We start from the raw sequence: 25,227 nt of genomic DNA, 5'->3' as shown, positions 1-25,227 counted from the left end.
CTCTCTCTCTCTCTCTCTCCCTCCCTCCCTCCCTCCCTCCCTCCCTCCCCCACTCCCCCACCAGGCAGGAGCCCTCATTTAAAGGCCAGGCTGCTTCAGCAGGCCCTGGCTGACCTGCCCTGAGGACCTGAGCCACACTGGGGCAGAGGATGAAAAACGATTTGCTAGAGGGGTTTCAGGGAAGGAGGTAGTTTTTCTTTTTCATTCGTTGTGTTTTATTTTTAACCGGGGGGGGGGCAAATAGAACAAACGCCTTTAATGCAGTGCTGTAAATTTCCTCACTCACTGCTTGCCTCCTATCCCCTCCCTCTCTTTCTCTTTCTCTTTTGGCAATTAACGAGCATCTGAACGTTTGGTGCTAAGGTTTCCCAGGCAGAAAGATTGAGATTGGGTGCAATTTATCAGAAATGTAGGCTGCAGCTGGGTACCAGGTGCCCAGCTCCTAGGTGGTCAAGAAACCCCCAAACGGGGGAGGGCTGTGGATACAGAATGGGAGCATATCCGGTCTTCTGGTGGGGTACCAAAAGGGAAGCCTGCAGGCCTCCAGCGACCTGGTGACTTGCAGCAGCTCGTGTGATTAATCTTCCACAGCTGTTGTGCCCCATCCATTTGAGCTGTGCTCTTGTTTACCTCGAGTTTTCAAATATAGCGGCTGCGCCATGCTTTTCCTGAAATGGGGGGGGGGATCAGTAGGAGCCAGTGACCTCCTGCTGGCCCCCCCCCCCCCCCCCCCCCCCCCGCAGTCTCTGGCTGGCTCATCTAACTGAGAGGAAGCTGCCACTACATTCAAGCCTTGCAGTGTTGCAAAAGAGGATGGTTAATGACCAGAGCTTTTGGTGACTGGATGGGGGACTGGTCGCTGAGGTCCGCACTGCATCACACAAGTTTCTTTAAATAATGAACTGTGCGTGTGCGTGTGCGTGTGCGTGTGTGTTTTTAAGGAGCCTGAGCAGACCCTGCAAAACTGAGACTTGACTGCAGAGGTTCTTTCTTTACTTGAAGACCAGAAGGCCACGGTGCAAGTCCCTCTACTTGGAATACTTATTGTTCTTCCCCCACCAGCTGGTAACATTCCTGACCCAAGAAAGCTTTCCATTCCTTCTCTGACCAGGCTAGATTTCCTTATTTCGTACACGCATAATCTGAACCCACAACTTTGAAGCGATCTAAGATGCAACTGAATTTTACCGATGTTTCTGAGCGATGGGGGTTGGGGAGGGAGGCGGAGGCAGCACAGCTCTGGACAATGAGCTCCAGGGAGAGAGAAAAGAAGGCTTGCTTTTATCCACACTGTATCCCCTGGGCCTATCCTGTGTCCTGCATAGGGCAGGCACTTGGTAATTATTTGGTTAAACTAATGGAATCAGAGCGATTTGTTACAGCTTCTCCTAGGTGGGGGTGGGTGTCTTCTACTCCCTGTAGGAGAAGGGAGAGAAGTACCAACTCTGTTTTGCTGCTGTTTTCTTTGTTCTGTTTGTAAAATCAAGCTAGGCCTGGCAGCAAAGGTCTGTAATCTCAGCAGGAGGATTATAAATTCAAAGCCTGTCTGGGCAATCAAGTGAGTTCCTATCTTTGACAACAACAAAAAATTTGGTGTTTGTGGGAAAGACAAGGTGAATGGTGAATTAGCTCAATGGTAAACCACCTGATTAGGGTGTTTATTTAATCTGTAGTACTATACAAATAAAATCCCTTTACACTAGGCCCCTCCATGAGCTGACAGTCAGATTCGCTTACGGAAACCTTCTTCTAATCCTGTACAGAAGTTTGTAGTAGTAGTTGTTGTTGTTGTTGTTGGTGGTGGTGGTGGTGGTGGTGTGTAATCTCTGGTCACAGTGATAGGCATTGTCCATAGGCAATGGTGTGTCATTGTTTCTCACCCTGCATGGCACATCCATTGCTCACAGTCAGGATTTGGAAGACGTTACCATCTTGGTTTCTCTTCACATTACTAAGTTTGAAAAGTAGAGAAGGGAGATTCCTCTCACTCAAGCCCAGCTGTTTTGCCTAGCCGGTGAAATATTTTCTCTGGAAGAGAAAGGATTCATTTGTTCTCTCAGGGAGACATTTATTAAACAAGCAAGCAACCAGCAAGCACCAACTCTGCCAGGCAAGAGCTAGGTAGAGAGGCAAGCAAAATAAAATGGTTCCATTCCTCATAGACAAATATTCTAGCACAACCAAGCAGTGGATAGGCAATTACTGGAAAAAGTGATTTCTGCCCCACGAGGGGCAGTGGCAGGGCAGTAGAAGTAAATAGAAATGATCACCTCTCCTCGGAGTCTTGAGGCTCAGGGAACAGCTAAGCCAGAAAGGAAGGATGGGTTCAAGTTATCTTTGCTGAAAGCAGGGAGAAGAAAGAGAGGTAGGGTCAAGCTGTGAAGGGCTTGCACTCCACGCTAAGGCATTGCATGGCATGTTTCCAGTGAGGCATTCAGAAGTGAAGGATCAAATTATTGTTTTATACAATATGCAAAGGCTGGCTGAAACTGGAATGTAGAGCCAATGGGAAGTTTCTGTAGATCTCTAAGTGGGCTGATGGAGAAAGGGTTTCCTCTATCTGTTTTCACGCGCAAACTTGAGTATTCGTATACTGTTGGTTATGACCCTAGTTCCTAGTTTCTCTCTCAGGGCCTACAATGTTCTTTCAAGGAAGAAGATCCACTACTTTTCTTGAATGAGGTTGGCTTATGTTTGACTGTACATATGCTCATGTGTCTTGTATAGACATTCTAAACCCAGCCCTGGCCAGAGAAGCCTCAGAAGGAGGAAATGGCTGTAGATGTGTAAGACACACTTCCTGAGCACGGAACAAGACAAAACCAGAACTATGAGAAATGGAGAGGTCTTTGAGGATATACAAGGCCCCCCAGAAGGAGCCTGAGAGAATGAGAAGGACTTACATTTATATTAAATCTATAGAGACTGTGGAGCAAGACTTCTAGATTTAAAACTTCACATGTGTATGAAGATAGATTTCTTTAAAGAACTGTATGAGGAACGGATAAATCTAATTGCAGGATCCTGGGCACTTGGCTAGCGTTCACAGAGTCACACCTACTAAGAAAACGACTTCATTTCCTCCTAGACATTGTATGGAACAGGCCAAGAGATACTTGACAGTTGGATTGACAAGGTGGTCCTGGATGCACAGAAGTGCCAGGTCATGTAAAGACTGGGTCTGGAAGTATGACTAGAAGCTAATCCTACCCTGATTACCAGGTGGTACTTTCTAGATCCCTTGAGAGAAGAGAGCCTCAGTGTCCCGTAGAAAGGAGAAGACAGTGATGCAGTCAACATTCCTCCTCTGTGTTGAGTCTGTTCCACTCAGCTCCTCTTTCTACCCTGTCACTCTCAGGACCAGGAACCGCTGCCCTCCATTTCTTTTCCTGATAGCAGCCACTCTCTTCCTAAACTGGACTCATTCTCTTATCTGGAATATCTTGCTCCTTTAACACAGAATACTATCTCTCCACAAATCCTACTCTAAGCAGAGTGCCACCTGTCCCCTTTTTCCTTCCCAGCATCCTCTTATCTTACCGTTATTAAATGATTGAAGCTGTTAGTCTATTTCCTTGTCTTTCAATTGCTCATCACTTCCCACCGTTCTCCACCTTCTACTCTCGGCCCTCTTACCCTCCAATTATAGTGAACATTTGCTCTCTCACACCATACTCACCTCCAACAGATGGCGTTGACTGTTAGCGCCTTAGAACTGTCCTTGCTTGACTTCTAGTGGCTGGAGCTCTTCTATGGTCTCTCATCTGCTTCTGCTCAAAGAATCTGTCTCCTTCCCAGTTTTCCTTTTCTCCATCATTTGTGGGCAGTCTGCCCTGGTGGCCAGGATGTTCCTAGAGCATGTGCTTTTACCTTCCTGTACCTATGCCTTATTACCAGCTCCTTGTGCATTGCCTATAACAGGATGTGCATTAGTTTTAGGATTTGTGTATACTCAGCGAACCTTAGCTGATCGTCCTCACTGTGCAGTCCCTAGTTGTCTTCTATTGTAATACTTTAAGGCTTTCTCAAAATGACTGGCAGTGCTCTAGGTCCCCAAATTCTCCAACCATCCTATTTGAACCTCAACTCTTCTTCCCCCTGGGGCAGGGAACACATTAAAACCTATGTGAATTGTTAAGAATCTGGTACAAACACAGTGCCTTGGGGCCGTCCATAAGCTCCCCCCACACTACCAACATTATCATACTCCCTGGCTATTCAGGCAGGAAGAACCACCTTGTTCTTGTGCCTTTTTGCTCCTCAGAAGGAACTAAGTGGGGGTGGGGAGGTTGCAAACTTAAAGGGAATCGTGAAGGGAGTTAAGACAGAGAGCACAGCTTCACAGACAGCATATAGAAGTTGCTCCTGTGAAAGGCAGTTTCACCACTGGAGTTTATTGTAGGAGAGAAGCCCCCAACTATATGTCAGAGAGATGACCCTGACTGCTTGCCAGACTCCATTTGTCTCTCATTTAGACAATGATATGATTGAATTCTGTATTTCAACATTTTAAAACTTCAGCTAAATGAAATGGCATTAAGATGAATCAAGCTTTGGGAGAATCGTCTAAAGAAAACTTGAGGGAAGGACTGTGTTTTTCAGCCTCCCTGTGCCACTCAACCACAAGTCAGAAGGATGTCAGTACTCTCTCCATGAGTAACGGCAACACTGGAGTCTGGAGGTAGACTCTCTGAAACAGCCAGAGACAAGAAGGAAAGCAACATCTGCTCTAGGGTGTGCTGTGTTTCTCACACATCTGTCCTCTACCCCAATGTTCTTTCAGTTCAGGGATTGCTTTTTCTTGGCCCTTCCTCATCTGACATACTCCTTCAGGCCTGGTGCAAAACTTATGTAGTCAGAGGAGGGTCTGGTTTGGGCTCCATACTTACTGGTGTAGAAACCTTGGCAGTTGACTGAACACAGTGGACTGTGTTTTTCATCTGTGTGGTTACCCTTGCAAGAAAGCTAAAACAAGATCATTCAAGAGAGGAGACCTCTGTAAACTCTTGGCACATCAGCTGGCTAAATATTTGTTGAATAAATGATGCAGTTTAAATATTGGTTGTCATTATTACATACTCTGGAAGGAGGTGCAGGAGAGAGGACTGGAGTCCAGAGGGGAAGCTGCTGATTCGGACTTAGATTATGTTCCAAAACCATGTGGTTCTATTGGTTCCCCTATTTTTTTCAGAGGGGCATTAGCTATCTCCTCTCAATATACATGGTTTCTGAATTACTTAATCTTATAGTCATCATTCATTCATTCATTCATTCATTCAATAAGTACTTACTGAGCCCTCCTTATCCCAGACTGAAACACTGTGGTGAGTGGAGAGGGCACATTCCTTGCCCAGATAGAATTTTTATTCCTTGATAAGCCAACAAACAAATCGACAGAACCAACGATGTGTTCAGAAAGTGATATGTGCCACGTAAGATATGAAACATGATATGACAAAGAGTCCAGGAGAAGGGCCCACGCTCAGATGGGAGGAACAGGGAGAATTTGGCAAGGAAGGTGGCATCTGAGACCTGAATGAGATGAAAAAAGTGACATATGTAGATATGTCCATAGTTAGCTTTTTCTAGAAACATTAGATAACCTTATCTTAGTGGAGTTTAAAGCATATCAACAGGCAGCAAAGTTGGAAAATTCATAAAAGAGAGAAATTTCCAGAACAGCAGGGATGCAATGAACTGCATGATCTCTCCAGTAGATAGTTTTAAAAGACATTTCTGGTTGGTTTTGGTGACAGTAGGCTACAATCCCAGCACCAGGTGACTAAAACAAGTTAGGAAATCTGAGGCCAGTGTGGGCTGCACAGTAAGACCCTGCCTTAGGGGGGAAATTTTTTTGTTTTGTGGGAAGCAGATTATAAGGGATGGGACAAGATTGGCAGCTGTCATACTATCGTTAGGCAAGGTAAGGTATGTAATTCTTACTGGATAGAGGTTAGACCAGAGTGTGACACATATTTGTACTTAGTATATCTGAGAACACATGCAGTCAGCATGATCTTCAAAGAACCTTCAAGTGTGATGGGCACACAACAAATATTCAACAGATACCAAAACCACGACCACTACCCATGAATCAATAACCAGAATAAAGCTTTCTTATACTCAAGCTTGGCTTTGAGTTAATCTTAACATTTTGTATTTTTTAAAAAAATTCCTCCTAGCACTACTTCCTAGGAGGGATACATTCCATAGATTTAGTTCCTTCTACATGAACTACATTCTTATTTTTGATAGACAGGGGATATACAACCCCGCCCCTTCTCTGATGTCCCCAATAAGTTCCTGGGCCTTTTGCTTGAATTTAGATACTGATCTCATGTACACTTCTGTTAGCTCATTGAGGAAGGGGGCAGGCACTCTCCCACTAGTGTATCTCTAAGACTGATTCTACTTAGGTAGCTCTGAAGCCTATGTCTTCCTCAGCATCTGGTTCTTTTCCCTCTCCCACCTAGTGCTGAGAGAGTCTAAATTGGCCATGATTTTGTCTATTCATGGAGTTTCCATGCTGCTACCGCTGAAGATTGCTTGTCTAAAAGAAAACACTAATCCTATCCCTCCTCTGATTAAAACATTTTCAGACTATATTGCTTCTCATATTCTCCAAGGTGATGCCCAAATTCTTTGGCCAGGCATTCAAGGATTCTAGAGGTACCCCATCTACTTCCATAGCTGTTTTCACATTCTCTGCCCTTCTCTAAACGCACAGAGCTTGTTCAGGCTTCCACACCTTTGTTCTAGCATGGAATTCCTACTGCCCATGTTGACAGCACACTGGCTTTCACCTAGTTATCCCCCGTTCAGTTTTCAAGTCATAGATACAATGTTAGCTGGGTCATGAAGCTGGTTCCAGTCATCCCATACCATTCTAACCCTTTCTTCTTCAAATTTTCTTAACCACTGAGCCACCTCTTGAGCCCCTCTTCAAATTTTCTTGACACATGATTGTATGTATTCCCAAGTATAATACTTGCTTTGTCCTAATTACTCAGTTTTCTGTTACTTTGCTCCAATGCAGTGTGTGCTTCTTAAGAAGGATTAAATTTTTGTTCATATTACTCAAACTTGGAAATCTTTGTTCACAGCATCCCTGACAGATGGTTCTCCAACCTCCAGTTGAACATTGCCAAGGGTTGGGGAAATCAGTGGATATGACTCTTACTAAGTTTTTTGCACACCCATTCAATAAATCTGTACTAAGCATCCACTATATGCTAGACACTAATTTAGGAAATGTGGATACAGAAATCTCATATAAAAATCCCTAAGCTCTCTTAGAACTTACTTTTCTTTTTCGTTTGTGGGCAGGGAGAAATAAATTTAGAACAAAGGTTTAATCTTTTCACAATAAGCCAGCCTGTGTCACACAACTAAGCTGCATACAAGCATGAGTTTGTGAGTGAATGAATGATCCAAAAGATCACAAAATCGAGAGATGACCTGTGTTGTTACTTCTAAAAGGAAACATAACTAGAAATACTTTTTGCTGTAAACAAGTGAACAGCATCCCTTTCCTGTGAAGATAAGAGAACTCTATTTTTAAATATCTCCAAGAAAAGTATAAAACGGCAAGTTTAGAGAGAGCAGCAAAGGGAAAATACCTTATGTAGATGAAGAATACTGTCCTTGTCAAAGCATGAAAGCGAGTAAGAGTCCATGAAGGTCAGATGCTTGCCCACTACACAGCAAGACTTTACTGCACTTACCTGTAGATCGACTCATGATGCAGTGGAAGTCCTCCTGGTCCAAGAAAATCCTTAATGGTTGAAATCTCTGAGATACATATTTTTTTTCTTAAGATTTTCTTATGAAAATCTTTTTAAAGACATTTCTTCTGGTTTTCTTACTTAAGACTCTCAGACTTAGCAGTATCTCAAAGATCAATGGGGGAACTTTATAAAAACACTAATATCTGGGCTCTACTACTAGGAAGCCTAAACTTAGAGCTGAGGTTGAATCTATGTTTCTACACTTTCAGGGCTCAAAAGTTATTCTGATGCTGACGTCTCTAGAATGTAGGCTTACTTAAACCATGGTCTGCAGTTGCGGGAGGACTATGCAAAGGTGTAGATCCATTAACAGGAAAGCAGAGTTAACCTAAGCAGAGGCCCCACTCCTCACAAGTCTCTGGACTGTTCTTGTCATTGGTCATGCACCAGATTATCCAGATTTTGTGAAATTAATAAATTATAATGTATCTTTGAATCATGGAATTTTATAGTGACAAAGGATATCAAGGTTCAACATCTTAGCCCCTATTAGTAGATTTTCATTGAGAACAGGATGGATAGATTGCTCAGTAATTAATGGCTCTGGTTACTTCTGCAGAGGATTTGGTTTCCAGTACCTACACGGCAGGTTAGAGCTGTCTAACATTCCAGTAACAAGGAATCTGATGCCCTCTTCTGGCCTTCATAGGTACTTCATGCAGGTAATGCACATACACACATGTAGACAAAGTACTCATACATGCAAAAAATGAACACTTTTTTTTTAAAAAAAAGTTAAACAACAAAATCTTCTCTGAGTTGAGTTCTAATTCCTCATGGAACTTCCAGAAAAATGTAGACATTGTGCCCATACAGGGATAATCTCAAGATAATGTAAGCATGCTTCTGTGCTAATCAAAGTCTTAACAAAACAAATAAGTCATTTTTAAAGTAAAGGGAAGGACATCATTAGGGAATGCTTCCCAGAAGAAGCAGAGTGTCTTGAGACCTAGGTTGGTACACTATTCCACCATCTTCTCATTCCCTGGAGGTTAGAAACAGACTCTGCATTTGACATACTGAGTTTAAAAGCTCAGATGTGGCACATGGTCGGCTAATGGATCTCTTGTGAGTTATCAAATCACTGAGCTCTCATAGCTTCATTTCTAAAACGCAGAATGATGCCCGTCTCATTGTGGCACTGTGAGGTGTTAAAAAGAAGATACAAAAGTTCCTAGCACCGTGCCAGGCATTGAGTATGTTCTTAGTGGATGCATGTGATCACTTTTTAATCGTCCCTTTAAGGTTCATGATTCATATATAGTATAAGAAGACGAAAGCTCTGCTCTGTTCATGGACTTTCTTTTCTTGCATGCGGGGTTTCCTGGAAGATTGTCTAAAGGGTTCCATTACATCATCATACAGTTCAGGTGTCATTAAAGCGTGAGAAGGTCAAGAGAAGGCGAAAGATGACACATTTTCATGAGATCAGAGAAGGAAGAACTGTGCAGTACCGCTCCCTGTGTGGCTGTGAGGTTATCCACATTATTTTAAATCTCTACTGCACTTCAGCCATTCCCCATGCTTTCACTATAGAGCCACCTACCTGTGTGTTCAGAGCAGAATAAAGAAAGAGTATTAATGATTTCCCAGAATATGGCTATAATCAATTCTGATTTTTGTTTATCTCCGTCTTTCATCAGAAGATAAACTCTATAAGGCTTGATATAAATTATATACTCATTCATGGCTGTACCCCAACCACTAGCACAGTGTCTGAGCAATTGACAAAGAACAGTTGCTTACAAAATGGACTCAATCCAAGAGGCTTTTGGTAAATCCAGAATGAAGACTCTCCTTGACCTTTTCTTGGCCTTCTTTTCCTACCACCATCCCTTAGCTTAGTCTTTATGCTTTGCCTCCTCTTTGGAAGTCTAAACTCCAATCCTGTCTCTTCCACTGCAGTGGGCCAATCTCACTTTAATGTATACCTTCCCAATGATCAAAGCATCTTTGAGTTAAATAGCGGTAATGGCTATCAAACCCAACCTGAGTTTTATAGATGACTCAGGTATTGCCCTGACAGTACCGTGGACTTTCCAGGGTCTCGAATTCACTGAGATACAGCTAGGAATCAATCTTGCTTTCTGCTTTCAAATTCAGACTTTCTATTCCTCCAAGCTGCCTCCCTTGGGCATGTAGAACCTCCAGGCTTGTGGGGGAAGCCTCTGCATCCAGAAAGATTCGTTTTGTTCTATCTGGGTTCTTGCTCAAAATGATTCCTAAAGCTAGGACCCAACATCATATGTTCCAGAAACAGACTTCCAAAATTCAGATGCCTACATTTCTCCTTAGTAACTACGATCTTGGTCAAATTACTTAGCCTTTCTGAGCTCCAATGTGACTTCTGTAAAATGAATCTGATAAAGCCTTCTTCCCTGGGAAGACTAGGAGAAATAATAATGCAGGGAAAGCATTGAGTATCATTATGTTTTCCTCCATGGATCCAGGCTCGATTGTGTCAGCCAGGCTATCTAAGCATTAGAAGACACAGCTATCTGTCATACTCCTTAGACAGAAGAGGGAGTTGAGTGGCTGCATTTTTCAGGGTGTCTTTCTTTGAGGCAAGGACTCTACACAAATGCTGCCCATGCCCCAAGGTGGGCAGAGGAAACACAGGAAGCGTTGCAACATGCCTGTACCCAGATGGCATGTCAGAGCAAGTGCAGGCTGGCTGCATCTATAGGTTTAATGTAAATTGGCTGTGACGCCTGTGCAGGGGCCCAGATTTAGAAGCAGAGCAGGATGACTCTACGAGGCTGGTGACAGGCCCTAAGCTCTGTTCCCATTGGAGAAAGTGGAGGGCGTAGCAGGAGGGAGAATTGTTCAGTCTGGCCTGGTGGCATTGTTTTATTAATGATCTGGAAAGGCAGAGGAACAGTGATTTTAATTAAATTTGCCTTTGATATTAAAAGATGTCAAGAGCCACTGCTGAGGACACAGACACCTTGCAGAAGGCCCAAGGGGTTATGGGACAGCTTATGGGACAGCACATTAGGAAAATAAGCCGGGAAACAGACAAGAGGTCATGACAGAGCCAGGACATACATTCTGCTGAGGGAGCACAATGGGGGCAGAGGGTCACTCTATGTTGAATAGACCACAGTTTCTTTTTCATCTGCATCTGCTCTGTCCCAGGATGTATAGTGAATGACTCCTCTCCTATAGCCATCCTAAGGTTTTGGGGAAATGTTTTTTTTTTTTGAAATATAAATCAGACCATGTCATTCTCCTTTTTAAAATCCCGTCATTGGTTTTCCTCGTCTTAGAATAAAATCCCATTTTCTTGGCCTAAGGCCTACCATAGAAACCCTGTGGGGAATGCACTCTTTCCTGCCATCGACTTCTTCTGGCTCTTCCCCACACTGTATTCCTTGTAATCCAAAGCACACAGCAGTCTTCCGTGAGTCTCTGTGTCTTTTCCTGGGCCTTTCTCTTTAACAGGCATGGTCCTTCCTTCTTTCTTTTCTTCTCTTTCTCTTTTTTTAAAGCTCACTCATGCTTGAAGACCTATTTCAGGGATCATCTCCTTCAGAACCACCTCCCTGAATCCCAAGATGGCTCAGCACCACCACCACCACCACCACCCCCGAGTGTCCACAGCATTCTGGCTTTTGCCTACATTCGTAAGAACGCTGTCTATGTTCATGTCTTTCTTCTCCCACTCAAGTGTACCTTTGTGGGCAGACAGTGTGTCTCATTTTTCATTTTACCCACTGGTATGTAGTGGCAAATGGCAGACTTTTGTCAATATTTGTCAAGCCGAATGATGAGAAGAAAAATATTTGGGTGGGTGTAGGAGCAGGCAGCCGGCGTAGTCCTGTAAGCCTGGGGACTCAGAAGCCCTGTCAAATGGTTAGTATCTTCTATGTGGGAACAATGACACAGCCATGTTGCTCTAGAGCTCATGTCACTCCTGAGTCCGTACCAGACTGGAAGCCGACTGGTGCCATCAGTGTTCCCATTTACCATTTACCAAACTGGGCCATTTTGGTAATATTGAGTGATCAAAACAGTACATTGTATTCCATTTCCCTGTGTGTTTGAGCTCTATTAATGATTTTTTTTGTCTTATACTTTGAGTAAATGGTTTTAAAAAGACTCACTTTTCTCCAAAATATAAAAATAAAAATATTACTAACTGTATAGGGTTCTCATAAATACTAAAGGTAGCATGATATGTGTAGTAAATGCTTTTAAATAGCAATTACTGTTAATCTCTTTTTCAAGTTAAGTCCTATTCCTGAGTCTGGGTCTTTAAGAGGGTAAGGAGATACCCTAGCAGGTTAGAATCTGTCTCAGTTTGTGTTTTGACCTAGACCCATGACATTAAAAAAAAAAAAAGATTGCCTTGGCCATTGGAGTGGTCCCCTTAAGTCTAACAGTATCACAGCCAGAATCTACTTTGTGGTGGGACCAAAAAGAGCTAGTAGGCACTCAAAGTATTTTCTGCCTTCAACTCCAAACACTGGTCAGATGCTTACTAGCCAGTTTCCTTTCTGTCTTTTCTGTTTGTTCTTGCCTCCAGCATGTTTTCTCAAGGAAACATCTTCTGATTCTGGCCCAGAGACAGTCTTTCCCCCACGAAAACCTGGCACCACAGTGTGTCTACAGGGCCCGCTTAAGTCTCTGGCTTCATTCTTAGAAGAGATAAGGTCCTTGCCCTACCCTGTTGGTCAGCATAACTACCACTATGATGCCCTGTGTCCTTTCTTACCTGAGGATGCCTACTTGCTTGGGGATGGAACCTTCTGTCACTATGGGGTCTTGATTCAAAAGCTGCTTCAGCTCCATCTCTTCCTTAATGAGGATGAGAATTTCATTAAGTCAAGAGTTTTGAAAGTAGAGGCAAGAAACCAAGATTTTCTTCTGTCCATATTTCCCAAGGGTGAATGAGTGTCAGACTTGTGATTGGGATCTCTGCACATTCCAGCCCCCAAAGACAATTTTTAACCTTTGAATTGTGATGATGAACATCTTCAAGCACTCTGCTCCTCCATGGTCATTTCATGACCCCTTTATCTTCTGAGTAAGGCCAAGGGTAGAGGCCCCAAGCCACTGTTGTGAGGACCAGTTTCTGGACTAGTATGACCCTCAGCATTTGGCTGCTGTCCTGGGCAGTATAAAGGGGAGTTAATCCATAGCTCCTTGGAAGGAAGACCTTTGTAGTTAATAGTATGCACTGGATACTGAGTCTGAGTTTTGGAAATTTAAAGAGAACCTATACAACCTCTAAAATTGAATAATGATTTGTCTATGAGATCTTTATATATTCCCAAAGAAATTAGCTATAATTTAGATCATAAAATAGTTTTTGAAGAAGGCTGATTGATCTCTCAGGAAGCTTTTTTGGTAGCTACATTTATTCATTTCAAAAGCACACATTTACTGAATACTGCTAGCATTTACTTAGGATTCCACAGTAAATAGGAGAGACACAGCCCTGTTCTTACGTCATCTCAGCTTAATGGATAAGATATAACTCATCTAATAATAAAAAGAAAAATAAAATTTCAAAGAATCTGAAATGTCATCAAGGGAAAGAATCCAATGAGAGTAAATAATGGGAAAAAAACCCACCCGGTTTTATCAATGAGAGGAAGTTATTGTTTGTTTCAGAAAGTGACACTTAGTTGATACAGGGCGTTGCTGTGATTGGAAGGTACAAAGAAGAGAGTCTCCTTTCAAGTCTGAATAACAGCATGGGCAAAACTTCTGAGGCAGACGCTACCCTGTCTAATCAGGGTGAAATGAAGGAAGGACATTATAAATGTAGTGAGAGAGTAAGAGGGGATGAACTGGGAAGATAATGAAAGAAGCAGCTTGGCTTGTCACAGCAGGGAGTCAAGGATTTATATCAAGAGCAAGAAGAGAACCATGAAGGGGCTTCAACTAGGGGAGTGATATGTTTACATCTGTATTTTGTTTTGTTTGTGTGAGGTTGTTTGGTTGGGTTCTTTCTTTCTTTCTTTCTTTCTTTCTTTCTTTCTTTCTTCCTTCCTTCCTTCCTTTCTTTCTTTCTTTCTTTCTTTCTTTCTTTCTTTCTTTCTTTCTTTCTTTCTTTCTTTCTTACTATGGCTGACTGGGAATATTGCTCAGTGGTAGAGTACTTGTCTAGCATATGTAGGGTCCTAAGTTCAAGTCCCAGAATCCCAAAATTACTACAATGGAGTAAGGAAAGTAGAATTGAAATTTAGTCTCTGGCAAGAGTTGAAGTGGGGCTTTTAGTTGGAAGGCTACTGCAGCAGGTCCATGGGATGAGGAGCAGTGGTGGCTTGGACATGATGGTGGTGGTTAAGATTGGGAAGAGAGCTGATAGGACTTAGTGCTGGACTGCCTACAGAGAGGGATGGAGAGGAATGTTTACAGACTAACAGCATCTGGTATCTCTCACAAGTAAATGGTAGACAGGGTGCCATGGGGGGAAGGCTTTGCTCTCAGAAATGAGAACCAGTGAAAAAAGAATAGCCAATGGGGACAATAGGGACCTTGACACCTTTAAGGTACTGCACAAACAGAAGTCCATGGCCCTGCATTACTAGTTACATTCCGTAGGATTCCAGTGGAGGGGAAAGTGGCAGCTTGTTTATAAAAAACGATTGCTTGGTTTTCATTCCTATTCTGTCAGAGTGAGTCAGTAAGTGAAATGTCGTATAACTTCGAATAATCAGAAGTTTATAGCCTCAACTGAAAATAATGAATGTCCTTCTGGTCACTTCTGTGCACAGTCACTGTTTCGTTCTTCGAGCCCAACTGATGAAGCTGTATGTCATTCCCAGATTCACCTCAAGTCTTTAAAAAACTATATATGAGAACCATTTATGTGTTTTATTTGTAACAATCTCTACTTCTTGGCCCCTCCCATGTTTTCATGTGGGGTTCAGTGGCTGAATGATACTGTTTGCCTGTTCTAAACAGGCTTTAACAGTAGGAGAGTCCAAACGGCACAGTGGACAGTGGCTGAGGTACACATTGCAACATTCACTGTGAAATCAATTTTATTATTTTTTACAGGAAGCCTCAGAACTCCTGGCTGCCTCCAGAAGTTTCTTATTTGAGGAAGGACCTTTCATCCATAAGAACTCAATCACACCCAGAGCAAGGTGTGCTATACCAAGAACCAGCCCATGAATAATGTACTCAATTTAGCATGTATGCTTGCACACCTGAGTTGTGCAAGGTTCTTGAGTATGAACGCAGAGCATAGAAGACTGAAATTTCTAGCAACAGTGCAAATGGGAAGGAAGGCAGGGAATAAGCATCCATTTTAAGTTGATTAAAGACAACGGAGCTACAACTCAGGACTAGGAGGTATCACTTGGATTCCTGTCCCTAGTCTTGCCAGCTATTTCAAACCATTCTTCAACTGAATCTCCACCAGATGGTTTTTGAGGACAGAGAAGCTATTTGTGTCTCCCATTGACATCTATTTTCCAGTGAGAGACGGCCCCATATGTCAGTGCCATATGTCAATCTAGGTGAACCATCCATTTGTGTTGGTGGGAACCTGCCAATTGTTGCCCCTCTGTTTTTTCTCATGCCTTTTCCTGCCTCTCTGATTTTTTTTCTAGGTCTCAGGCCTGTTGGGAGGACCGTTGGTGCTGTGGTGGAGCCAGAACCTAAGTCTTGTGTATGGCGTGGTTACGGCTGCAGCCTCCCACCTCTGCCTTCCTCCATTTTGGGCTGATTACTTTTGTGCTCTTCCTGAATGGTCTTCGAGCAGAGGCTGGTGACTCAGGGGATGTTCCCAGTGCAGGGCGGAACAATGAATCCTGTTCAGGGTCATCGGACTGCAAGGAGGGTGTCATCTTGCCAATCTGGTATCCAGAGAACCCTTCCCTTGGGGACAAGATTGCCAGGGTCATTGTCTATTTTGTGGCCCTAATATACATGTTTCTTGGGGTGTCTATCATTGCTGACCGATTCATGGCATCTATTGAAGTCATTACGTCCCAAGAGAGGGAAGTGACCATCAAGAAGCCCAATGGAGAGACTAGCACAACTACAATTCGGATATGGAATGAAACTGTCTCCAATCTGACCCTGATGGCCCTGGGCTCTTCTGCTCCAGAGATTCTCCTGTCTTTAATTGAGGTGTGTGGTCACGGGTTCATTGCTGGTGATCTGGGACCATCTACCATCGTTGGCAGTGCAGCCTTCAACATGTTCATCATCATTGGCATCTGTGTCTATGTGATCCCAGATGGGGAGACTCGCAAGATCAAGCACCTTCGCGTCTTCTTCGTCACGGCTGCTTGGAGCATCTTTGCCTATATTTGGCTCTATATGATCCTGGCAGTCTTCTCTCCTGGTGTGGTCCAGGTTTGGGAAGGCCTCCTTACTCTCTTCTTCTTTCCAGTGTGTGTCCTGCTGGCTTGGGTGGCAGATAAGCGACTGCTCTTCTACAAATACATGCACAAAAAATACCGCACAGATAAACACCGAGGAATTATCATTGAGACAGAGGGTGACCACCCTAAGGGCATTGAGATGGATGGCAAAATGATGAATTCTCACTTCCTAGATGGGAACCTTATACCCTTGGAAGGAAAGGAGGTAGATGAATCTCGCAGGGAAATGATCCGGATTCTTAAGGATCTGAAACAAAAACACCCAGAAAAGGACTTAGATCAGCTGGTGGAGATGGCCAATTACTATGCTCTTTCCCACCAACAGAAGAGCCGTGCTTTCTACCGCATCCAAGCCACCCGAATGATGACTGGTGCGGGCAATATACTTAAGAAACATGCAGCCGAGCAAGCCAAGAAGACCTCCAGCATGAGCGAGGTGCATACTGATGAGCCCGAGGACTTCGCCTCTAAGGTCTTCTTTGACCCATGTTCTTACCAATGCCTGGAGAACTGTGGAGCTGTCCTCCTGACTGTGGTGAGAAAAGGGGGAGATATATCCAAGACCATGTACGTGGACTACAAAACAGAGGACGGGTCTGCCAATGCAGGAGCTGACTATGAGTTCACAGAAGGCACCGTGGTTCTGAAGCCAGGAGAGACCCAGAAGGAGTTCTCTGTGGGGATCATTGATGATGACATTTTTGAGGAGGATGAACACTTCTTTGTGAGGCTGAGCAATGTCCGTGTTGAAGAGGAACAGCTGGAGGAGGGGATGCCCCCAGCAATACTCAATAGTCTTCCTTTGCCACGGGCTGTCTTGGCCTCCCCTTGTGTGGCCACAGTAACCATCTTGGATGATGACCATGCAGGAATTTTCACTTTTGAATGTGATACCATTCATGTCAGTGAAAGTATTGGTGTTATGGAAGTCAAGGTTTTGAGGACATCAGGTGCCCGGGGCACAGTCATCGTCCCTTTTAGGACAGTAGAAGGGACAGCTAAGGGTGGTGGTGAGGACTTTGAAGATACATATGGGGAACTGGAGTTCAAGAATGATGAAACAGTGTAAGTAACTTTTCTGTATTTCATTCTCCCATAGCCCATCCCGCGTTATCTCTCTCTGTTCTTCAGCACTACTCCTTACAGTGCTCCTTGGTATTTGTGTTAATCTCAAACTTTGCTTTCATCACAGGTATGAGGGATCAGCAGACGCTACTGGACAGGCCATGCTTCCAAGCCCTTCTTCAGTTTTCTCTTTCTAAATTGTTTCTGGATGCTTTGTTCAGATCTCAGGACACAGAGTGTTTTGTCCATTGACATTCAAAATGATGGATGGTAGAGGTGTGAAGTGTCAGAAGGTTTTGTAAGACCTTGAATAATGTTTATGACAGAACAAGAGTTGGGAAATACAGACTTCTCTTGTCTCCCTCTTCCATACCAAAGGTTATGAGTTTGGAAACTTACTATTCCAGGACTGTAGTAGTCTGGTCATCCTTAAGGAAACAATTGGCGTTGGCTGATTTACTCTCAGTACCATGTTGCAGGTGTATTGCATAGCCAGATTCCAGACTCTACTCTTCCCATTAGGAGACTGGAAAATTTGATTCAAACTTGGCAATGTCTTTAAATATACTATTTTGTGGAACAAGGCTTGTCTAACTCGAATGAGGCAAGTCAATATGACCAGAGTACTGCGAGTGTCATAGAGAAGGAGAACTTTGATGACCACTGTCTTTTGCCCCTTGGCTTAAGTATAAGCTCCAACTTTTGGCTGTGCGGTGAGGGAGATTTGTGGGAGAAAATACATCTTCTGTTTCACAGTTGAGAGCTTCTCTGAAGTATTTCACCACTCGTTGCTCCATTCAACCCATCAGAACCCAAGAGACAGCTTCGGTCATCCCTTCTCACTGATCCTTCTTGCAAATGGGTATTCTGTCCTGGGCTTGTATAGGTAGCATGGCGGGGGTGGGAAGAATGGCTTTCTTAGCTTATGGTAGAGTCAGCTTTTCACAGAAGCTTAAGAGGATGCCAGTGAGAAAGGGATCCATCTCAGGATACCTGCTGTTCTATAGGCAGGAGATGGTGTGAGAAAGAGAAAGGGGGATGAAAATTGTCCCATTGACCTGTAGCTTCTCCTTGTGGGGCACTGAATCATTCAGAAAACAGAAGGGAAGAGAGAGAAGAAACTCCTGGAAAAGGGGGTTGGAGAATGTCCATAGGCCCCAGGAAAAGTGCTATTGAACCATTTCTTCTTGGGTCTAGCCATGGGACAACACTCTAAAAGTCTTGGTTCTTCTGGAAACAGCTGGATGAGCCAAGGAATTCTGTTGCTGTATTTTCCAATCTCTTCTGACTTTGGACAAGTCACTTAGTAACTCTAAAAGGAAACCCTCTCATATAAAGAGTAAAAATAACAATACTTTCCTGGCCTGGAAGCAGGGTGAGTTTATCATAGACTTCTTTTCCATTCTAAAATCTTCCGAACCCAAACATAGGCATTGAGTGTGGGTCATATTCTCAGTTGCTAAAAGAGTAGGGTGGGGGAATACTGCCTCCTGAAGGGGAAAAACTGTTGACAAATTAATTTGTTAGAACACTGTTTAGTCATTTTTTTTTTCTGGCAAGGATAATCATTTGTTAGCATAGCACAATGCTCAAGTGTTAAGGAACCTTCATTAAGGACATAGTAGTGATGGAAGTGGGATTGATTGGTGTGTGACAATATTACACATTGTATTACAATGAACCCTTGGCATTTTGTGATAGATACAACTGATATCTTCATGATCCAGAAGAATCCCAGTTTTATGCCTATCCCTATAGAACTATACAAAGCATGTGAGTCCACAGCAAACAGTAACAAAACCTCTTGGAGATACGTTTTTTGCCTGAGTGCTAATTTCACTCATTGTGTATCTCAGGCTCACACATGCTTCTGTAAAATCACAGCTTGTTCCAACTCATAGACCTTTGGGGATGGGACAGAGTTCCTCTGGGAATATTCAAATGGGCAAATAGCAGGATCAACTATAATTGAGTAGCAGAGGCCTCCTTCAAGGAAGAACACAGTATTGGCTGTGCTGTACATGTTACAACCAAATTATATGCTATAGCTGGAAGATATTTGACCTCTCATTTTACAAATTATAAAGCTGAACTCGGAGAGTGAAAGTGGTTCCTAATATCACATCAGATACAACAGAAATATCACATTAGATACAACAGGAAGCTGAGGATGGAGGGGATGTTAGAAGCTACCGAGTTAACATCCCATCTGCTTTGGGCATCTCTGTTTTATTTTTACTCCTCAGTAAAATGTTAGTTTTGGAAAGAATATGACAATTTGGATGTGAAAGTTGTTTTGAGAGTGCAGATCTTGGAGTATTATGTGACTAATGTCTTAACTAGGAATAATAATAATATAGCATGAACTATTTTTAATCTCTCAGCTCACCTTGAAACTGTTCAGGGAGTAAGATCCTGAGCCAATGGAGTTTTTGTGTTTTAATAAAAGGCTCTCTTCTCTGGACTCTTCTGACTCCTAAGGTCAAAGTTTCCTCATTCATTCCCAAGAATAAAGGCAAGGGATGCTAAACAAAACCAGACCAGTGAGTGAGGATTCTTCTTGGTCCAGTCTTGCCATCACACTCCTAGAGGTTTACTGTATGGAGCATATGTGCACACCTTTGGCTAGGTTTCCCCCAGTCCCATGAAGAAGGTAGCAGACTGATTATTCAAGATGTTTTCTTCTTACTTTTTTTAAATGAGGAATTAAGCTGTACTTCTAAATACAGTCTAAAGTCCTGGCACAAAGCCAGTAGTGTGTACTTCATAGCTGAATATAGGCTGTTTGATTTTCAAATCCAGCAAGCCCCACATACATAGATTCTATGCCATTGAAGAGCTTTTTGCAAGAATTGAATGCTTTGAGGATTTTGCCAACTAACATCACACAAATATTCTCAGGTAGCATGTCATTCATAGGAGCTGTATTCTTACCTCCACCACACACAGAGTGTACAAGGAAGAAGTCAGCAGTATGAAAGTGGGGAGAGAAAAGAACCAGCAGAAATTTGGAGGAGGGTTGAGAGATGGCTCTGGGCTGACAAATCTGGGCAAAATACAATCATGATCTATATTATGAAAATGTCACAATGAAACCCTTTATTTCATTTGCTAATATAAACGAACTTACACCGAATTAAAGAAGACTTTAAGGCTAAAAATAAAGCTTATTTATTCTGGAAAATTTCATTTTATAAAAACATGCTGATCAGTCTGAACTATTATACGTAAAGGTCAGCCATTGACTTGACACCGTCTCTTGCACAGGTCAGTTGCCTGTAGCTACATAATGGATAATCTACCCTTGCACGAACCCAGTCTAATTGCAGGTCGATGTTATATCAAAGCCCTAAAGAAACACTTATTCATGATCCAAATGACGCTGCAGGGAGTCCTTGAGTTGGCTTTCTTGAGGTGTCATCTTGACAGTAACTTAATACAGCAAGTATGGGAAATTTGGCCATAGAACAGACTACTGCCACCTCTTTTTAGTCATTCTATTCCTCTAAACATGTTGGTCTTGACTTGTCTGCTTTGTAAGTTTCTACTTGTGTATCCCTTGTGACATTCACTGTGCCCACTGTCTCTAACCTTCTCTTTCTGTGGTTGTGGTGACTCAGAAGTTGTGCTGTCACCAGCATGACAGCTACCTCAGCAAGGCAGTTACCTATTGCCTTCACTGTATACCCTCACACTGGTTCACTTTGCTTCCCTCTGGGATGTTAATTCGCATTTGTAGGATATTTTTATATGCTTACTCTTTAATAAGCATCCCCTGTGACAGCTGTTCTTCGTTGAATATGCTCCAGGGTCAGCAGACCTCTGCCATGGTGTCTCTGTAACCAACACCTTCCCCAAGAGCACCTTCAGTCACTATGCTCTTCCAATCGGGTCTCCATCTCAATGCTTCCCTCCTTCTCAGTGCTGGCCTCCTCACTAGGTTACCCTTTGTCTCTTCTCTGTCCTCTGACTTCAAGTAAACTAGAAAGAGCTGGAAAATATCCCTTAAAAAAGCCTGTTGCTTGGACAGTGACACTAACTGCTTGATAGCTCTGAAAAGATGGATGTCTCCCAGGAAACAAAGCTCTCATGACGGTACACCTTCCTCTTTCACCATGAAAGATTTGCTTGTCTCTAGGTGAGACAGAAAGGTTTAATCATAAAGATCCAGCAGAGATGAGAGCCAATATCAGAGAGCCATCAGAAAGGGACTGAAGCAGCAAGGAGAATGGCCTTCTCATCCTGATGTATTTCTTCCTGAGCCTGAGGCCTCAGTCTCCCAGCATCTCTGTTTCTTGCCACCTTGGCAATTGCATTTATTCCTTCCAGCTTGCTATAGAACCTGACAGATCAACAGTTTGCTCTCCGGGTGTGCTTTCAGCCCTCTACTCCAACCTAGACAACTCTTTCCAATCTTAATAGTTAAGTTATTTAGAGGGGACTGAGCTTGCTTTTGTTGTAGTTGTTGGTGTTGTTTTGTTTGAAATCTGACCATGTGAAAGGCTCCTGGCCACCCCTGTGTTTGTTGTCAAGTCCTTTCTCTTCCTCCCCTCACTCCACTGACCCATCCCAGCTAACCTCTATAACTGAATAATGGAGTGGAGACAGGAAGTTGCCATGAGCATTCCATGGTAAATGACCTAAACAGTTGTATCAGTAAGTTGTGGGCAGTACCATTTAGAGAGGAGTCTCAGGCAAGACTCCCTGTCCCCTCTAAACCAGAACAGTGTATAAGGTCTAAGGTAGAGACTTGACGGACAGTGCTCTACACTGCGGCAGTTGGCTAGAAGAAGGGACACTACCCAGACCTAAGCAATGTATCCCACTGACAATAGATGTCAGAGCTAGGATTAAGCTGGCCAGAACAACAATGGCCATTCCCAGTGTGCAATGCTGAGTGATACAGCTCTCAAGGCTACCAGAATCACTTCTCCCCTTACTGATCTGCCCTCTCTGGGAGAGTGGCATCATGGGAGAGTTCTGTCTTGTTTTCAGTTACATCATGTGGGCCTGAGTCACTTCAAAAGCTCTTCTCGGGTCTGAGTTTTCAGTGCTGTCTGTGTTTCAGACCAAGCCAGAGCGGTCCCATGCTTCCCCCAGCAGTCAAGAATAGAATGACAGTTCTCTTTCAACCTCTTCCTCTCCTCTTAATCCCTGCTGGACCAGCTGGACAGCAGCATTCAGCTGTCTTTCTTTATCCATGGAGCTGGACCTTGAGGTCTTTCCAGGAACTCTTGGGGTCTGTTCTCCACAAGTGGCACAGTGTGTGTTTCTACCAGGTGTCCAGGGATGTGGAGAAAAATAGGATCCCTCCTTAAAGTCGTCTCTGGACAATTAGTAGTGACTGTCCCAGTGGGCTATGTTCAGAAGGATCTGTGAGGTGATACTTGTGCCCAACTGCAGATAAGAGAACAGGCCACATATGCCAATCCTGTGGAAGTAGTAGAGAACCTCATGAGATAGATCAAGAAAGAGCCTACCTCTCTTTGAGATGTGTTAATGTAAAATGACTTTTTTCCCCTCCATGCCAGGACAATACCTCTCTCTTCTTCATCCTTCGTAACATAGAACCTTCTATTCGTTGCTTGAATCCACAGAAACACGAGTTCCCACCTGACACATGAAGCATGCAGCTTTTAAAAATAAGACTAGAATCTTCTAGATCCCCTCCTAATGCACCAGGTTTCATAAACTACACCAGTGTTTGCTAAATTATTTCTATCATAGGTGTTTTTTTTTTTAACCATCTGCCATTTCTCTGTGCAACCTGTGTTCTAGGATATTCTTAGCTGGTAACTAATGATTATCGTTTTATGCAAGATAGAAAAGCATAACTGGTGTTACTGTATGCATTGAAAGCAGAGGTACGAGATTTTAATTAACTTTTGTGGACTATTGGATCTACAGTATCCACCATGGGGGTTGAGGAGAGAATGGAATGACTGTAGCCAAGAGCTAACTGACAGAGGGATTAATGGATCACGATGTTTTGAAAATAGTAGGTGCTGGTGCTTTAAGGCAACTCTGATGTAGTAACCCCATAGAGAGATCAGAATGTGCCAGAGAAAGTGGGGAGACTGTTGGTTCCTGGGCCTTATCATCGGAGTTCTAGGAAAATTTATTATTGCGCCTGCTACTGGGTTTATGCAGTGAAAGTTCCATTATTTGTATAACAACATAGAAGTCCACTTTAAAAAAAAGAAAAAGAAAAAAGGACTTTGCGATATCATTCAGGTGACTTTTTGCTTTGTTGAGATTAGGTAACTTGCCCCAGAGCACAGGCTTTTCTTTTGTTTAAGGTTAAGAATCAAAACCTGTATCTTCTGATTCTGAACACATATTCCTTCTAGTGTAGCACTTACCTTAGTACTACAATAAGGTCGTTAAGCTGGAACCAGCTTAAAAGGAAAAAGCTCTTACCCTTTATCTCACATAGAAGAAGCTAAACGAGTCCCCTTCTCTCTCTCTCTCTCTCTCTCTCTCTCTCTCTCTCTCTCCCTCCCTCCCTCCCTCCCTTCCTCCCTCCCTCCCCCCCCCTCTCTGTTTGTGTGTGTGTGTTGCTGTTGTCTGTTGCATCCATGTGAGTATACAGGTGTGTGTGTATGCCGAGACCAGAGCAGGCCTTGGCCTCCTGCCTTTCTCGATTGCTCTCCACTTTGTTCCCTTGAGACAGGGTCTCTCACTAAACTGAACCCTAACCATTCTGGCTAGGCTAGCTGGTCAGCACACACCTGAAATCCATCTATCTCTGTACCCCTCCACTGATGCTGGGGTTACAGGCATGAAAGCTTTTCATGTGGGTGCTAGGGAGTTAAACTCACATCTCCATGCTTGCAAAGCAAGCCCTCTAACCCACTGAGCTATGTCCTTAGCCTCTCACTTTTTCTTAATAACCAGAGTTGCTGGATACCGAAAGCACCTTGGGGGTAGGGGCAATTCTGACATGCTGGGCAGATAACCAGACCAGATTCCAAGCTATATACTGAACTTCAGTAATAAAAATCCAGTGTGCTTTTGGCACCAAAGCAGTCATGTAAACCGATGGCTTATTTTCCTTTTAATTCTGGGGCGACTGGGCCTAGGGAATTAGGCAGGTCCCAAATAAATGATATAATACTTAGCGTGCGAATCTGGATTATAACCTTGATTCAACTCCCACAGTTGCCCAATGGAATCCACAAAGGTTTCTTGATTTATCCTTTTATCATGAGATCCTACCAACAGATAAAGCAATGCCTGTTGCTGGGGAAAGGACCTTTCAGTCAGACCCAGGATTTTGTTTATCTTTTGTTAATGTTGTTGGTGGTGGTAGTTTCGTCTTGTTTTGGTTTTTGCTTTTGTTCTTTGATACAATTTCCACTCTAGTGACTGAAGGCAGCCAGAACCAAGGACTAGAGGGAGTTGAAAACCCGAGGGAATGGCTGCAGATTAGGTGTAACCCCAGGAGAGCCTATGGCAGCCCTCTACATCCATGAGGCCAGGAACAACAAAAAATGGAGGTCAGAGAAGGGTGTCAGTTACTTAGCATGTAGTCTGCAGGCATTTGGAGAGTTCATTCTCAGGGCTGAGCATTGAGAGCAGATGGTCCCTATCCCCAGGGAGGCTAAGGTCTGGTGGGACATGGTTATATGTAGTACTTGCCTCTTCTGTACAAAGGAACCACCAAGAGCTGAAACAGGTGAAACAGAGGCAAACCTCCTTCTGTCAGAGATTTGGTTTGGTGTTATTCTCACTTTCTTCAGTTGATTTAGAACTTACTAGAAAGAATGGCTAATTGACCTGGGCTCAGGGTGGCATAGACATTAGCAGATACTAGCTTCAGGGGCAAGTAGTCCTCATCCAACCTGCATTCCTGACCACAACAACACCTGGTTCTAACCTGCATGACTAGCAGGATGCTCTTCATAGCACGAGCAGGAAATTGATGTCTCTGGAACAAGTAAATAGCCGAGTAGAGAGATGGGCGAGTTCTTGAGTGGATTCCTGGCTCATCCTCCATCTGTGTACCACTTGAAGGTTGCAGA

At 43.4% G+C, this 25,227-nt stretch overlaps 1 protein-coding gene across 1 annotated transcript in view; it reads left to right on the top strand.

Annotated features, from left to right (window-relative positions):
* Slc8a3 (solute carrier family 8 member A3) overlaps positions 1 to 25,227 on the top strand; it is a 127,894-nt gene that overhangs the window by 1,894 nt on the left and 100,773 nt on the right. The window contains exon 2 of the mRNA XM_028789276.1: positions 15,359 to 17,203. Within this exon, the coding sequence (XP_028645109.1) occupies positions 15,420 to 17,203 (1,784 nt within the window). The 5' untranslated portion in view covers positions 15,359 to 15,419. The remainder of the gene's footprint in view (positions 1 to 15,358; positions 17,204 to 25,227) is intronic.

The sequence above is a fragment of the Grammomys surdaster genome, unplaced genomic scaffold (genome assembly GCF_004785775.1).
Source record: "Grammomys surdaster isolate TR1022 unplaced genomic scaffold, NIH_TR_1.0 127, whole genome shotgun sequence".
Classification (NCBI taxonomy): domain Eukaryota; kingdom Metazoa; phylum Chordata; class Mammalia; order Rodentia; family Muridae; genus Grammomys; species Grammomys surdaster.
Note: the sequence above shows the minus strand (reverse complement) of the source record. Positions and strands in the feature narration are given on the sequence as shown.